The sequence below is a fragment of the Nilaparvata lugens genome, chromosome 3, assembly GCF_014356525.2.
Source record: "Nilaparvata lugens isolate BPH chromosome 3, ASM1435652v1, whole genome shotgun sequence".
NCBI classification, from domain to species: Eukaryota; Metazoa; Arthropoda; class Insecta; order Hemiptera; family Delphacidae; genus Nilaparvata; species Nilaparvata lugens.
Window position 1 is genome coordinate 83,990,380 of NC_052506.1, and position 16,085 is coordinate 84,006,464.

The 16,085-nt window shown below is 34.5% G+C and overlaps 1 protein-coding gene across 2 annotated transcripts in view; it reads right to left on the reverse strand.

The window, feature by feature from the left end:
* The window catches only part of LOC111054972 (transmembrane protein 198), a 73,421-nt gene that overhangs the window by 21,061 nt on the left and 36,275 nt on the right, over window positions 1–16,085 (reverse strand). For both annotated transcript variants that reach the window (XM_039424870.1, XM_039424871.1), the window contains exons 2-4: window positions 12,218–12,434; window positions 5,523–5,633; window positions 1,811–2,029 (exon numbers count right to left, since the gene is read on the reverse strand). In XM_039424870.1, coding sequence (XP_039280804.1) covers window positions 1,811–2,029; window positions 5,523–5,633; window positions 12,218–12,425 — 538 coding nt within the window. In that variant the 5' untranslated portion in view covers window positions 12,426–12,434. The remainder of the gene's footprint in view (window positions 1–1,810; window positions 2,030–5,522; window positions 5,634–12,217; window positions 12,435–16,085) is intronic.

The following is a 16,085-nucleotide window of genomic DNA, read 5'->3' on the forward strand; positions in this document are numbered from 1 at the left end:
GAATTTTACTAATAAAAGAATTCAATATATTCCAGTATATATAAATGAGAAAGTCATTCCACATGCTAATACTGCCAAATATTTGGGTATGACGCTGGATGTCAAGCTCAAATGGAAAGCACACGTCAAGAAGAAAAGGGAAGAACTAGGAATTAAATTCAAAAAGATGTATTGGTTGCTGGGAAGAGGATCCAGGCTGTCCATATACAACAAGATTCTACTATATAAACAGCTACTGAAACCAGTATGGACTTATGGCATTCAACTTTGGGGCTGTACTAAACCATCCAATGTACAAATTATCCAACGATTTCAAAATAAGGTACTAAGAAATATTGTTGACGCTCCTTGGTACATCAGAAATGCTGATCTTCATCGCGACCTTCAATTGGAGACAGTCACGAAAGTTATTGAGCACTTTGCGGCCAAGCATGAAGAGAGACTCCACCAGCACGACAATATAGAGGCAATCCAGCTGCTTGATGTTGATAGTCTGGTCAGGAGGCTCAAAAGAACAAAACCGCATGAGTTAGTGAAGTGAAATTTGTGTTGTGAATTGATGGCTTGAAGCTGGTGTTAGTGATAGTGAAATGTTCATCCCTTCAAACCAAACAAATTATTATTGGCCTACTAAGTTGATTGTATGAAACTATTTTATAGGATACAAACTAGACTAAGTAATTGTAGTCAAAAACTAGACAAACTGAATCATAGGATGAGGTTTGAAAAAGTCCATTTAGTAAAATTAGGATAAAATAAATAGCTTATTAGTCTCAGACTAGGTGCTAATTTTTAAATAAAAAAAAATGTAAGGGAACCCTTCAATAAGTTGGAGACTGTTGTAGATATAATACTGTAACTTTCAGGATAAGTTATTGGTCATATTCTCTACCTTTTGACGTACAACTGAATTTCAACCTCTCATAAGGGGGTGACTTAGGGGCTGTAATTCGAATATTTTAAATGTAAACACCCATTGTGTAGTACATCATTTTGAAGGCCTTTTTAAAACAAGAGAGATGGCATCGATAAGAATGTTCTATGATACTTGTATCCAAAATGGCGGCTGATTGAAGTTTTAGTTTTTAAGGAAATGAGAGATTGTAACTCATACATTTTGAATGTAAACACCATTGTATGATACATAATTTTAAAGGCCTATCTAAAAAAAGGAAGATGACATCAATAAACATTTTCTATGATAATTTTATCCAAAATTGCGGCTGATTGAAGTTTTAGTTTCTAAAGAAATAATTGTTCAAGTTCAATCAGCCGCCATTTTGGATAAAATATCAAAGACCATTTTTATTAATGTCATCTTTCTCATTTTGAAAAGTCCTTCAAAATTATGCATCACACAATGGGTGTTTACATTCAAAATGTTTGAGTTACAACCCCTCATTTCTTTAAAAGCTAAAACTTCAATCAGCCGCCATTTTGGATACAAGTATCATAGAACATTTTTATCGTTGCCATCTTCCTTGCTATAAAAAGGCCTTCAAAATGATGTACTACACAATGGGTGTTTACATTTAAAATATTCGAGTTACAACCCCCAAGTCACCCCCTTATGAGGGGTTGAAGTTCAATTGTACGTCAAAAGGTGGAGTATTTGACCAATAGCTTATCCTGAAAGTTGCAGTATTATATCTACAACAGTCTCCAACTTATTGAAGGGTTCCCATACATATGACTCACTCTGTATAGATGTAGTACATGAAGTATACTCTGTATATGATCGAAGGTTGAACAATGATCCTCATACAAATGGATGAACAATAAATTAAATTAATATATAAATGTTAGCTACCTTTCTGGAACTGCAAGTTTAGTATGGCAAACAGTAGTCCAGAACCAAGCAGTGATCCAATGACAGCGAGCAGAGTGGGTGGCTTGTAGTAAGGCTCAGAAAAAGCCAGCGCAGCAATTCCAAGCAGCAGTCCCGTGTGGAAGCCGGTCATGAACAAGCCTACGTACTGCACGAGCATCGTAATCAGGCCCAGCAGCAGACCGGCTGATAGCGCCACACCTGAAACAAACATTGACAATTAACCAGTTATTCTTGATAACTCAATACTAAAAATACTACAAACCCACGCACACGTCTAGAGCTCACCCTCAGCAAGAAAGAAAAAAAAATACTTGTAACATAAATCTTTAATTTGTGAATTTAAAGTTTGTTTCATGTTTTTACGAAAGTTTTATTATCAATCTATCCAAATTTAAAATTGTTTGTTTTATTGTAATTTATATTTTCAGATTGTGATTTGGTGTTGAAATTGAGATGGACATAACCTATGTATGAACGTTTGACAGTAGAAACATGACCTATTTTTGGGACATTTTATCAATTTATCAAAATTTGGGAATGGAATAGATTTGGGCCAAGCCTGTTGTTCCTTCCTAATCATATTTATATGATTTGTGATTCTTTCCACGAATAAATAAATAAATAAATAAATAATATTTGGACAATAAATTTGAAACTAAATTAGGAAATTGAAGAAGTTTTGGGCAATAGCCTGTTTTTTCTTTTCCGATCATTGTATTGTTTGTGCTAACTTAATAAATAAATAAATATCAAACTGGTTCCATAATTCGTACTAACCCTGTATAAATACATCTACAGAGTGGGTTAAACGTTTAAGAACGGCAATTTGCTTTGCAGTCAGCTTAAGGAGAATGTTTCATTTGGATTCCAATATCATTATCAGTCCCCGGCTTGGTAAGAGTATACTTCTAAATTCATTTTTATTTATTTATTCAATTATTTATTTAAGATACACAATTATTAATTAGAATAATTGGGAAAGGACCAACAGTCACAGCCCAAAACTGTTCTTCTACCGAATTTTGATTAATAGTTACTAGATTACTAGTCCAGAGAGAAGGTTATGTTTTCCACTTTATAAAATTTGTGTCCAGTTTACGGGAACGCGCCAACTAAGCTCCCCGTCAGTAAAGCTCCTTTTAAAACCACTCTCAAGGGGATCTACTGACGGCGTCAACTGAGCTCCTGAGAGAGCAGCTTCACAGACGGGGAGCCTGGTTGACGTCAGGGTCCGAGGAGCTTGGTTGTCGTCTATGGTCCCGACAACTAGTCCCCTCTGAACTAGTTGGGAATTTACTGTCGGGGAGTCTAGTTGACGTTAGCGTGCAAGGAGCTTCTTTTGCTAGTATTTTGCGTTGTCGTTCAAAAAAGTTTAAAGAATTTTCAGTGTCGAAAATGTAAATCATTGTTACATTTTAAGTTGTAATTTATTTATCTCGTTCTCATTCCTTTACTTCTTTGGATATTTTTCATGCAACATGATTCATATTAATTTAAAGGTGCGTACAGATTTACGCGCGGCGAACATGAGCAATTCACTTTTAATCAGCTGATGCCAAGCTTTTTATATTTGTATCTTACAGTTTCTGTAAAAATACAGATATAATCAGCTGATTAAAAGTGAACTGCTCATGTTCGCGGCGCGTAAATCTGTACGCACCTTAATGCTGATCTGCGTTATCTGTAGTTATATGCTATGAATAATTGAAATAATGAATTTGGTTTCACCTATTACATGATTGGCATACATTAATTAATAGTTGGAGCATTGTCATCTTACCAATCTTACCCTATTTGATCTTATTTTTCTGTACGATCACGACAACCAGACCCCTCATATCCAGCAGGGGATCTACTGTCGGGGAGCTTAGTTGTCGTGAGCCTGTGAGGAGCTTAGTTGTCGCCGACAACCAAGCTCCTTCGTTCTAGTTGGGGTGTCGAGGTGACTAGTTGACGGCAATGGTATATTTTGCCAGGGGATTTACTGACGCCTGTGATCAAAATAGCGAGGAGCTTAGTTGTCGGGGAGACAGGTTGGCGGCGACCCGGCGACCCTTTGCTACTGAGCAAACACTTATAAACAAAACATTTGAATTTAGAAAGATTGGAAAACTGATCAAACAACAGAATAACTTTTAATAAACTCTTAAAAATGTTAAATATTGACGAATTTGGAAAATTTTGATCCGAAAATTGAAAACAAACCTCTTCACTAAATTGAAAGTATTAATCATGCCATTCATATTCTTTCAAAAAAATGCCCAAAAGTACCTCTTTACTTTTGAAGATGACTTCAGAAAGATGTACCTACTCCCAGTTGGCATTCACAGCCTGTTATGGGTGGTGCAAGGTAACAAGATATTATTAAATACTTTTATTTCCACCGATAAATGCATGGAACTTGTGAATGACATGTATTCATCATGACATTTTTGATCCTGCAAGCATAAGTACTTCTTTAGCATTTATTAATTGCATCAAAAAGAGGCGCTCTCATTCACCGATCTAACCCTGCTTTCTGTATTGTTGTGGAGGTCATCCATAACAAGCCTTTGAAACTCTGGGCCCTGTTTCATAAAACGTATAAGTCATGTAATACAGGAGAATCACCATTCCAATTACATGCTCAATATAGCCGATAAAATCAGCTGTTCCTGTATTACAGGACTTCTAAGTTTTCATGAAACAGGGGCCAGGAATCAGTTTTCAGAAAAGTCTATGAAATCTTGGATAATGTCAGTGATTTAGTTTTTAATGTTTTTTTTTTCAAGTTCATGCATTGAATACAGGGAATACTTCGCCAGATAAGAGATTCTGAAACTAGTTTGGTGGATTTTTCCGTGATAAATTTAATTGACGAAAGGTTTGAAATTATCTATTTTATTACCAAGGGCCGTTTGCACAGTGAAAGCTTATACTGAACTAGCCGTCAGGCTCGCTTCGCTCGCCATACCCGTCTAGCCAGGGAGCTCCGCCCCCTGGACCCCCGTAAAAAATGAGATCAGCGGGCTCGCCTCACTCGCCATATCAGACGATATAATATTCCCAGGAATGGCTCTGATTGAATTAGCAGTGCCCAATCATTTTTTCCGCGATAAATGCATTTCAATCTTCAACTTGGTGCCAATCTAACAAAGTCAACTCAACTTAATGCCAACCTGACAAAATTATTAATTTAGTTACCAGTTAACAACTGTTTCGAAGAGGTACTCTCTCTAGATAATAGTTCTATTATTACTATTATTCTATTATACTATTAACATATGGTATGGACATTTTTCAATTATAATTAAGAGATTGGAATAAGAAGAATATACATACTAAAAGACGAACTTTCAACCCTTAAAAACCACCCTTAGAGTTAAAATATTGCCAAAAGATTTCTTAGTGCGCCTCTAAAGGGCCAACTGAACATACCTACCAAATTTGAACGTTTTTGGTCCGGTAGATTTTTATTTCTGCGAGTGAGTGAGTGAGTGAGTCAGTCAGTGAGTGAGTGAGTGCCATTTCGCTTTTATATATTATATAGATTCAATCAGCTGTTGGCTTAAACTCAAAATGAATCACATTATACATAATGAAACTTGATATAGATTTAATCCAGTTTAAGATGAAATTCAGTTTAAACTGGCACTGTGCAAACGGCCCTTAGATTTTTATCAAATATAAGAATATTCATCATCAGACTTACCAACATTACAATAGGGTGGCATCATTTTGTCTTGTATGCAGATCAGGTAGACAATCCCAGAACCGAACACAAAACCAGTCAAAAACATAACAGCCTTAAAACAACGGTAACCTGTAGACACAGAAATTAGATGACAATGATACAATTGAAACATTTTACTTCTATAGATACTTATTGTAATGAAAATTGCCAATACATAAATCCATTCATCACGTTATTCTTACACTCGTTCATTGATGTAAAATTCAACAATATAAATCTATAATATGATAAAGGAAATAATTGGTACGTACGGGATAGGAAATTCACGAATGACGCATCATCACGTCTAAACTACTGGACTGATTAACTTGAAATTTTGCATATCCTATACTATTAAACGAGTAATTTCTGTTTATATTTTTAGATGTTTGTATGTTTGTATTTCACCGGATCTCGAAAACGGCCCTAACTATTCTCACTAAATTCATAACTTAGTAGGTTTATAATAAAACAATTCGATTGCACTAGGTCTCATCCCTGGGAAAACTCGCTGAAGGACATTAAAGGATAATTATTATTCATCCTTGGAAAAACAGCTGATAATAATTATATCGTCGTCTGTTGATGATGGTTCATGTGTGTGGGACTGTATCAACATTATGACTCAGCTGTTGAACTTTTGTAATCATTCAATCAGGTACTTTAGTGCCGGTTGCAAAAAAGCCGGGTTATTTTCAATCCTGATTGATTCCAGTAGATCCATCTTTTTGAAATGGTCTTCTCTGATTTGGTTTACGTGAAATTAATCAGGATTAAAATTTAACCGGCTTTTGTGCAACCAGGCCTTTGTGAGGGAAATTTTTGCATTCCTCTGGGAATTAATCTCAATTTAATGTGATTAGATAAAACATTTCCGTATGAACTATGAATGTTATTATAATTTCTTCTTTCGTAATACATTTTTATGCTTTAGTACTCCAGAGCGAAGCTCGGTCCCCGATATTAGATTCTTAATTCACTGAGGATGGTTAAAACTATTTAATTCTTCAAGATTTCTTTACGATAAGTTTTCAGTTTGTCATGTTTTTAATTACACTAATAATGATCTAATGAAGACATTACATAATATATTTCAAAGTAATGATATGATATAAGAATAATATTTATTCACACCATAGTTATATGAAGCTGATTATATATAGCTAAATAAGCCATGAATGCAACTAGGCAAAAATGTTTGTTTAGGCCAGAAATCGAACCCTGCATCTCCAATTTTACAAATAATACTGTCTGTGAACATTTAAGGTAGGCGCACACAGATCGTCATCGGACGGACGGCACGCATCGGACGGATCGGATTATTAGATTTGATGCATTGTTTTCAATTGGAGTGCGCATATCTATCCACATCGCACCTGTGCGTCCGATGACGATCTGTGTGCGCCTACCTTAATCGAAACACTCAATGAAGAATCCACTGTAGACTACATGTAATTATCTACAATTAAAAAATCCTAGATTACATTTTTTAATTATTAGTTTTCTAACTGATTGACAGTAAAATTGAAGATATCAATTTGATTGAAAACTAGATACAGTCAACTGAATAGAATGCTGAAATTATTTTAGCCTTGACGTTCAGATACAATCATGCAAAAACTGACAAGATGAAAATAGAGTCTGGTTTCAATATCTGACTCGCATACATGGTTACAATTCAATTTCCTCTCGTATAAATTACCAAGTATCAGAACAGTTTGACAGACACTTTGAGGGCTGGAAATAATTCAGGTGCAACAACTGTATCTGTGTCAAGAAAACAGATTCGATTTGTGGTTAATAATAATTGAGAATGGTTGATCAAATATTTATCGACATTTTCAATCGATGAGCATTGTCTAGACAACACAACAGCTGTTGTCTCATGGACTAGATTACCTCAAAAGTGGTTTAGTTCATTCATTATAATAATCTACAGTTGGTTTAAAGTGGCAGTATTGTTTCGGACTATGTGTAATCTTATCTAAATTTGGGAGAGGAATAGGACAAGATTAACTTATTTTTCCTCTCCCTATCATTTTGATGATGTACTTATTGTATGAATCAATAATAGTTATTTGTATATCTAGAGTGAAAAGTACTGTTTTTTCTCCCTGAGGGAAAAGTTTGAGAGAAAAGTCAACAATTTTCCTGAGGGAGAAAAAACATTTTTCACTCATGATATACACAACATTTTTCCTCCACCTACATTTTTATAAAAACTTCAAATAAAATAATTTTTTAAAACGTACGTGACCAAACAATGTGTTACAACATAATCTAAAAAGTAAACAGAAACAGCTGGCTTGAAATCACAGTTCTCCGTCGACAGCGCTATCTGTCGGCAAAAGTTGTAACAACAATGGCCGCCACAACTACAGCTATGATGAAGTTCCCGTTTCAAATTTGATTAGTTAATGAGGAATATTCGTTGGCTGGTATTTTGAATAACATGGAATAAAAAAATTTTACATTTTTTTAGTATAGTTAAATGAAGTTTGTAATAATTTTAGCATACAAACATAAATTTCATATATTGATCAAATGTCTGGTTGAGGTATTGAATTTAGTTGGTTTAATGACTACTCTATATGCTTCCTCATCTGAGCTTAGACCTTCTAACCTATTACAATGTAAGTTTTTAAAATAGAGATGCTTCCCATGTTATTTAAATGGAGTCACTTTTCCTCCCTAGTGAGTTTTTCTGTTTTTTACTACCGAGAGCGAAAAAGTGACACTTTACTATTATGTTTCAGGGAGTAAAGTAAGTACTTTAGACAGTAGGTGGAGGAAAAGAATAAATTATTGTGTTTGAATGAAAACCATCTCTCTAAAAGCTACGAGCAAATGTTACCCGTGCTCTGCAACGGTCTGTTAGAAGCAAAAATAGATGGATTTCCATGCTGGATATTAAAAATACCGGGTGATTACAAATGAAATAGACAACTTCAATAGCCTGTACAAAATTAAACTGGTGTATTTCAACATAGTAAGTGATATAGGTTTGTAGGGAATTTCTTAAAGTTTATGTTGGTAGAAAACTTTAGAAAACCCAATTTCGTATCCCTTACATAAATAAGCCAATTCTTCCATTTATAAATAGAATAGATTAATTTTATTTTTATAAGATGTTATTCATAAGGGATGATGACAGTTATTATATATTTAATAATTATTATAAATTAGGAATTTGCTTTTTGGGATGTATTAGATTGTTTTTTTTTAGATTTATCAAAGTTTCAATATATAGCTTTTCACTATAGTTGGAAACTAGTTTGTATTAATGTTAGGTGTGTTAACAATGCATCAGTCATGGATCTAGTTGTTTCTATTTGGGATCAAACTCTATTGTGAGCTCAAAGATTAGTTCAAGACAAGACATAACAACAAAGTGAATAACATTCCTTCATGAATGCTTACGAGTAGAATAGCTTGTCTTCAAACAAATAATCAAAGTTGAACGATATTCGATAATATATTATCTCAGAATAACAAATTCTAAGACAATTAAGACATGTTCATTGATTGAAAAATGTGATACATGAGACCTGAAACACATGGTCAAGAGCCTTTCAGCAGTTTTGTTCAAATGCAATAAAGTAGTAGAATTAATTTCAGTATTGTAGCCTATAGCATGGGAAAGATAAAATTACTGATTATGAGACACTAAAGAATAATTTTAAAAATAGAATCATAGTACCCTTTAAAATTTATAAAATAATAAAATAAGAATACAAATTGTAACGTAACTACTAGTTTCGGTGATCAAACGATCTTCAGGTTATGAAAATAAAATACATTTTCAAATGTATAACTATAATTCTATTTTATAAATATATAAAGTAGCCCTGGATTCATACATTTTAAAGAATAATTTTATTCTAATGATTCAATTTACAGTATGAAGAATACGATTTTGTATCAAATGCTTAATGAAATACTTCATACACACTCCATTGCATAGATATCTATTGTATAAGTCAATAAGTTTTCTCCATAATAGAAAAATATAAACAACATTTTTCCCTAATGAACTAAACGCTAGACGCTATTTTGAATGCCTTCATATGAATTAAATTATTGAAAAAAGTGTTAATATGGAACAGTACATATATTGTTTATTATTTTATTAATTCAATGATACACAATTATTTTTTTAATAATTTAGTGGAGGATCAACAGGCACAGCCCAAAACTGTTCCTCCCTCGAATTTTGATTCATTAAAATAATCCAGAAAATATGTTGTTTCCTCCACTTTATAAAATTTTGTGACCCAAAATTTGAAACAAGAAATTTTCAATTTAAAAAGATTGAAATCCAAATTTATAACAAAATTTCTCTCACTTAGAAATCGAATTGTAAATATAACTGTATATATGGCTACATAAATCAGAAAAATATACTTAGTTTCAAATTTTATTAATATAGTTATTTCCAGGGCTTAGTTTGTGACGGCATGTCTTGGAAGAAGAGGGACAGAGATTGCCATTGCCATTATAATTTTATATTTCTTTTCTACCTTGATAACTTTTCTTTTTTTAAAGTTGCTGTTTTTAAACCTATTTCATTTCATTTATTTATCGTCACATTACATCAATTTTTGAGTAACACTCATTTGACTTGTGACATGTCAATACTAGAACAAAATTATATTTAAAAGACTTAGTTCTAACTTCTTGAAAGTAAAATAAATAAATACACTTTATGATGTATCTCATCAAATTCACATGGGAATGAAAGTCACAAAAAGTTAAGTTACACTCTGCAGCCCCTTTTCACAAATTAAAATTCGGCAGCAGAGTATAGGGCTTTCTCTACTAGCATTTTTCTGACTGTTAGTTTGAATTTGTTTATTGAATCTAGATTTCTGATAGCTGCAGGTAATTTATTAAAATAACGTATTCCAGAGTAGAATGGAGTTTTTTCTAGAGCTGTGTGTCTATGTACTGGAAAAGCAATGAAACTACTATTACGTGTATTATACCCGTGATTATCTGTGCAGAATTGAAATTTATCTAAATTCTGTTCAACAAAAACCAACAATTGATAGATAAAAATAGATGGCAGCGTTAGAATGTTTAGGTTTTTGAAGAATGCTTTGCAAGAATCTCTTGATCTCAATCCACAAATGACTCTTACTATTTTTTCTGGATTATAAAAATTTTACCGCTATCAACAGAATTTCCCCAGAAAATGGTTCCATAGCTCAGATATGAGTAGACATATGCGTAGTAGACGGCCAATAGGGTGCTTTTGTCTAGTGTGAGAGAGAGAGGGTGAGAATTACAAAATAAGCTTGATTTAGTTTTTTTGCAAGGACCTGAATATGCTCCTTCCAAGTGAAACTCTGATATATTTTAAGCCCCAGGAATTTTGTTGAAGAGGACACTTTAACACTGTCTTCAATTATTGGAAGATGAACTCTGTTCACTGCTGTTTGATAACGAGCAGAGCTAAATTATTATAGTTTAACGATAGACTGTTTGCTTTAAACCACTTTGACATTGCTGACATTGCACTTTTCAATTTACTTGCAAGAGTGATGTGATCGGGGCTTGTTGCCAGAGCAGTTGTGTCATCTGCATACATAATTAATCTTATATCAGGTGCAGCACTTGTCAGATCATTAACATATACTAGGAAAAGCAAAGGTCCTAGTACGGATCCTTGAGGGACTCTATTTGGGACTATAGCATATGAAGAAGATTTAGCGGACACATTGTTGTGAACACATTGTTGCCTATTATAAAGGTATGAGCTGAACCATTTTAGAGCGGTGCCATGTATTCCATAAAAGCTCAACTTTTTCAGTATATCTCGTGATTCACACAATCAAAAGCTTTTGACAGGTCACAGAAGATGCTAGCAGCATGTTGCGACCTGTCAATCGCATGCGACATAACCTTGACAAATTCATAAATTGCACCTACAATGTCCTTGCTCCTAAGGAAACCGAACTGATTCTCATTCAATAATCCATTATTTTCAAGATGAGCAGTCAACCTGCTTGCGACAGCCATTTCATATACTTTTGAAAATACAGATAGTATTGCTAAGGGGTCGAAAGTCCTGTGGATCTCCCTATTTGCTACTCTTATAATAAACCATTTCAATTTTTTATTGAACATATGCAAATTTGATGGTAAAAATACACAAATAATAGCTTTAAAATCAATCTAAACCCGAGTTTTAAAGAGTTCGAATTTCAGGTCCCCAGGTCCCGCCCCTCCGCACCGCAACCTTTAATTTTACAAATTGAGCACTGGTTTCAGTCCACTGGTTGGTCCACATTCTATCCTACAGCAACAAGACTGTGAACCTGATTTTTCAAGTGAATTAAAACTAAAAGGTAAATATTGGATTGAGCTCAATGAAATCCATTTAGATAAGATTCTAAGGTGGGGTTAGGCTCAGACTCAGGTCGAGAAGAGACTCGACTCTCGTCGAGAGCATAATGTTTTCAAATGGTGACAGTCACGGAGACTAGAGTCGACTGGTCTGAGTGTCACCATTTAAAACACATGCTCTCGACTAGAGTCGCGTAAGTGTGAGTTGAGCCTTAATGGTAAAATTACCCAGGTACATTTTTGTAGTAAAAATTCAATTCCAAGTCCTACACAAAATTTACAGTAGTTTATGTAATGTAATAGTATTGTCTTGATTGACGACTTACCAAACAAAAAGTAAATAGTGCCGAAGAGCAGATACATGGCACATGGCACAGCTATGACGAGATCGATGTGGCTGTGCCGGTCCTGATGGTAGCAGGGGTCGAATTTGGGCTCAATGCCGGGTCCCACGCCCCCTCCTGCACCCCCGCCTCCTCCCACGGTCGCATTGGGGGGGCCAGCCAGCACAGGCACCAGTTGGCCGGCCGACATGCCTGCCACCTGCAAAACATAACAACATTAAAAATCACTACTATAAAAACATTAATTAATTGAAATTCATAAAAAACATGGATTATATTTTTTAAATAATTGAAAAAATTTGTTTATTTCATGATCAACATATTTAGTTAACAAGTGTATACTGTATAATTTTCTGCCTTATACAATAAATTAATGAACACCTAAGGCCCGCCGCAAAGTAGACCCACGCTAATCCACGAAAAGCAACCCACACCGTGGGATAATTTGTAAACCATTGCTAGGCTTCTCTAGACATCTGTGTAATGCACATGCAATGAATAATTCACTTGTCAGTTGATTGATTATGAATAATTCTATAGCAATGGTTTACAAAACATCCCACGGTGTGGGTTGCTTTTTGTGGATTAATGTGAGTCTACTTTGCGGCGGGCCTAAGGCACTTGGATACCTTGATGATCTCCAATCAGTAAATCTTAAATCCAAATTTTTATGATTCAAAGTTGTTATCGAATAACTTCTTGAATCAATTATTCACTCCTGCACCAAGAAATATTTTCGAAAAACTTACACCACAAAATATTTGAATACAGTGACAAGAAATACCTTCATGAGCTTCAAATGCATTAATAAACCTTACAGAAAACCTTACTATAGCCTATAACAAAATACGAAAAATCATACCAACTACGAGCATTTTAATTTGAGGCAACATCAGCAACGGAAATATACTGTAGTGAAATTCACTTGTGATTGACAGCATTCATTATCATCCATTATCATTGATTCCCATTCAATCAATTAACTAATACCATAGAGAAACAATAGCGTAAGTGTAGATATCCCATGGTATAGGTAACTTTTACTGTTATCTCAAGCCGATTACTGTCGATTTTTACTGTTTTGACCGGTTAAGAGTGTATGAACGGCACAATATAAGAGACTACCAGCGCCATAAAGCTTCAAGGGAAAGAACTACGTGGACTATCGGTTTGAGATAACAGTAAAAGTTGCGACATAAACGCCCTATACCATGGGATATCTACATTTGCTATTGTTTCTCTATGACAATACTGACTGTTTGAAGTCAATCGTACTATAGCAACATTTAACCCAGCATTGAAACCTTTTAGGCCCGGTTGCACAAAAGCCGGTAAAATTTTAATCGTGATTAACTCCACGAGAACCAATCAGAAAAGTCCCCTTTTAAAAAAAGCCTTCTCTTATTGGTTCTCGTAAAATTAATCAGGATTAAAATGTAACCGGCTTTTGTGCAAGCATAACTTATACTTTATTTATTTATTTATACATTGGTACATACAATATCATTCTCAACTATGAATGATTGGGAAGGAACAACAGGCTTGAAGCCCAAAACTGTTCCTTTCCCAAATTTAGATAGAAATTGTCCAAAAATAGGTCATAATGTTTACACTATAATTATTTATAGTGATTTAAATGATTATTTGTATTTATTTATTGTATTTGTTTATTGGATTATATTATATGATTATTTGCATATGACACATTTCAGTTTGTTCCACAAAGTCTTCTGTCATTATGGTATCCTACACTAGGGTGGAAGTAGTCATGTTTATGGTGTTTTTTTTCTCCAGAAAAAAGCTATGAGGATAATAGTGGGGACCACTTTCAGGGGACATTTTAAACCGTTATTTGTTTCTCTTGGAATATTAACGGTTTACAACCAATATATTCATGTTGTTGCCCAATATATACATAAAAATAAGAGTAAAATGAACACAAGAGGTATGGTTCATTCATACAACACCCGCCAAAGACAACAACTTGACACCCAACGTACACTATCAACTAAAGTACAGACGTCCCATCACGTCTTGGGAGAAAAGGTCTACAATAGATTTACCAGAGTCAATATAGTTATTTGTGCAACTAGTGCGCAAAGTGACAGTTTGCTGCACCGAAAGAAACGTTTAATGGTTTGTTGAGTGCAGCAGAGGAACTTTGCGCACGTATTTCACATTAAGTTTTTCCTACAGTTACCATTGAATATGAAAAGTGGGTAATTATGGGTAAAATTGCCTGAAATCCATCAAATGTAAATCTGTGTAATTTTATTATTAATAAATAAAATAGAATGTAGTATGTGTGTTTGAATGGATGTGTGCTGTCAACTGCTGTCATCCACCACAGTCCACCCCATCAAGATTCTTATAACGTGCACCACCACACTATACCACAGTTACCAACTTCATTTTGATTTTGCTGCACTGGTGCTCCATATAACCTACTAACTATTTTGCGTTGCCATGTTGCAAATCTGGAGTGCAGGAAAAATTTTCCCGCACCAGAGCGGAAAAGTGATTCTTTGCGTTCTGTAATCAGTGCAGCAATGGCCACTTTTCAACGTAACTGTAGGAAAAAAAATTATCCAGTCTCTTTGTTCGGCAAAACACTATGCTCTGATCTTCTGCGTGCAAACCCCTTCTATCTTTGGAGGAGTTTTTCATACATTCTTTATAATAAATTAAGTGTTAAGTGTTATGAATATTTTATATTGACGTTGCTGATGACTGCATGGCAAAAGAATAGCAAAAGAAATAAATCAATCTATCTATCACTTCATGATTTTAGACCGAGTGTCAACTGTCAAGCCAAATTTCAAGGCGGTGAAAGAAAGTAGGCGACTCTATTATAAACAAGAACCACACAGTGGTTATAACGATTGATAACTGTATACTGTGATTCACTCTAGTCAGCATTGGTTGGATGGGCATCGTCGATGTCATTTGTAAGGCATGCTGACAGTTTGAAGTGAATCTTAATATGTTGAGTGACAACTTGGATAGCAGGGCATTGACTTGATGTGATGTGATAAGTGCCGTCGGGACTTGACTTGATATTAGTATTCCACCATATCGTTCCCCATACCTACCAGTACAATTCAACCTGTTCCAAGCTTCCAATAATAGGCCTAGTAGAGTCTAGAGCACACACTTTATTGAGGTCGTCCAATCCATTAATAATATATTGTAGTAGACTACTAATATTTTACTTCACTGAAGTTCTACCGAGGTAGCCTCAGAGAGAATACATCCTATACTCACACATCCTATACTCACACATTCTATACTTACAGAGAGAATACATCCTATACTCACACATTCTATACTTACAGAGAGTATACATTCTATACTAACAGTGAGAATACATCCTATACTCACACATTCTATACTTACAGAGAGAATACATCCTATACTCACACATTCTATACTTACAGAGAGTATACATTCTATACTAACAGAGAGAATACATCCTATACTCACACATTCTATACTTACAGAGAGTATACATTCTATACTAACAGAGAGAATACATCCTATACTCACACATTCTATACTTACAGAGAGTATACATTCTATACTAACATAGAGAATACATCCTATACTCACACATTCTATACATACAGAGAGTATACATTCTATACTAACAGAGAATACATCCTATACTCACACATTCTATACTTACAGAGAGTATACATTCTATACTAACATAGAGAATACATCCTATACTCACACATTCTATACATACAGAGAGTATACATTCTATACTAACAGAGAGAATACATCCTATACTCACACATTCTATACTTACAGAGAGTATACATTCTATACTAACAGAGAGAATACATCC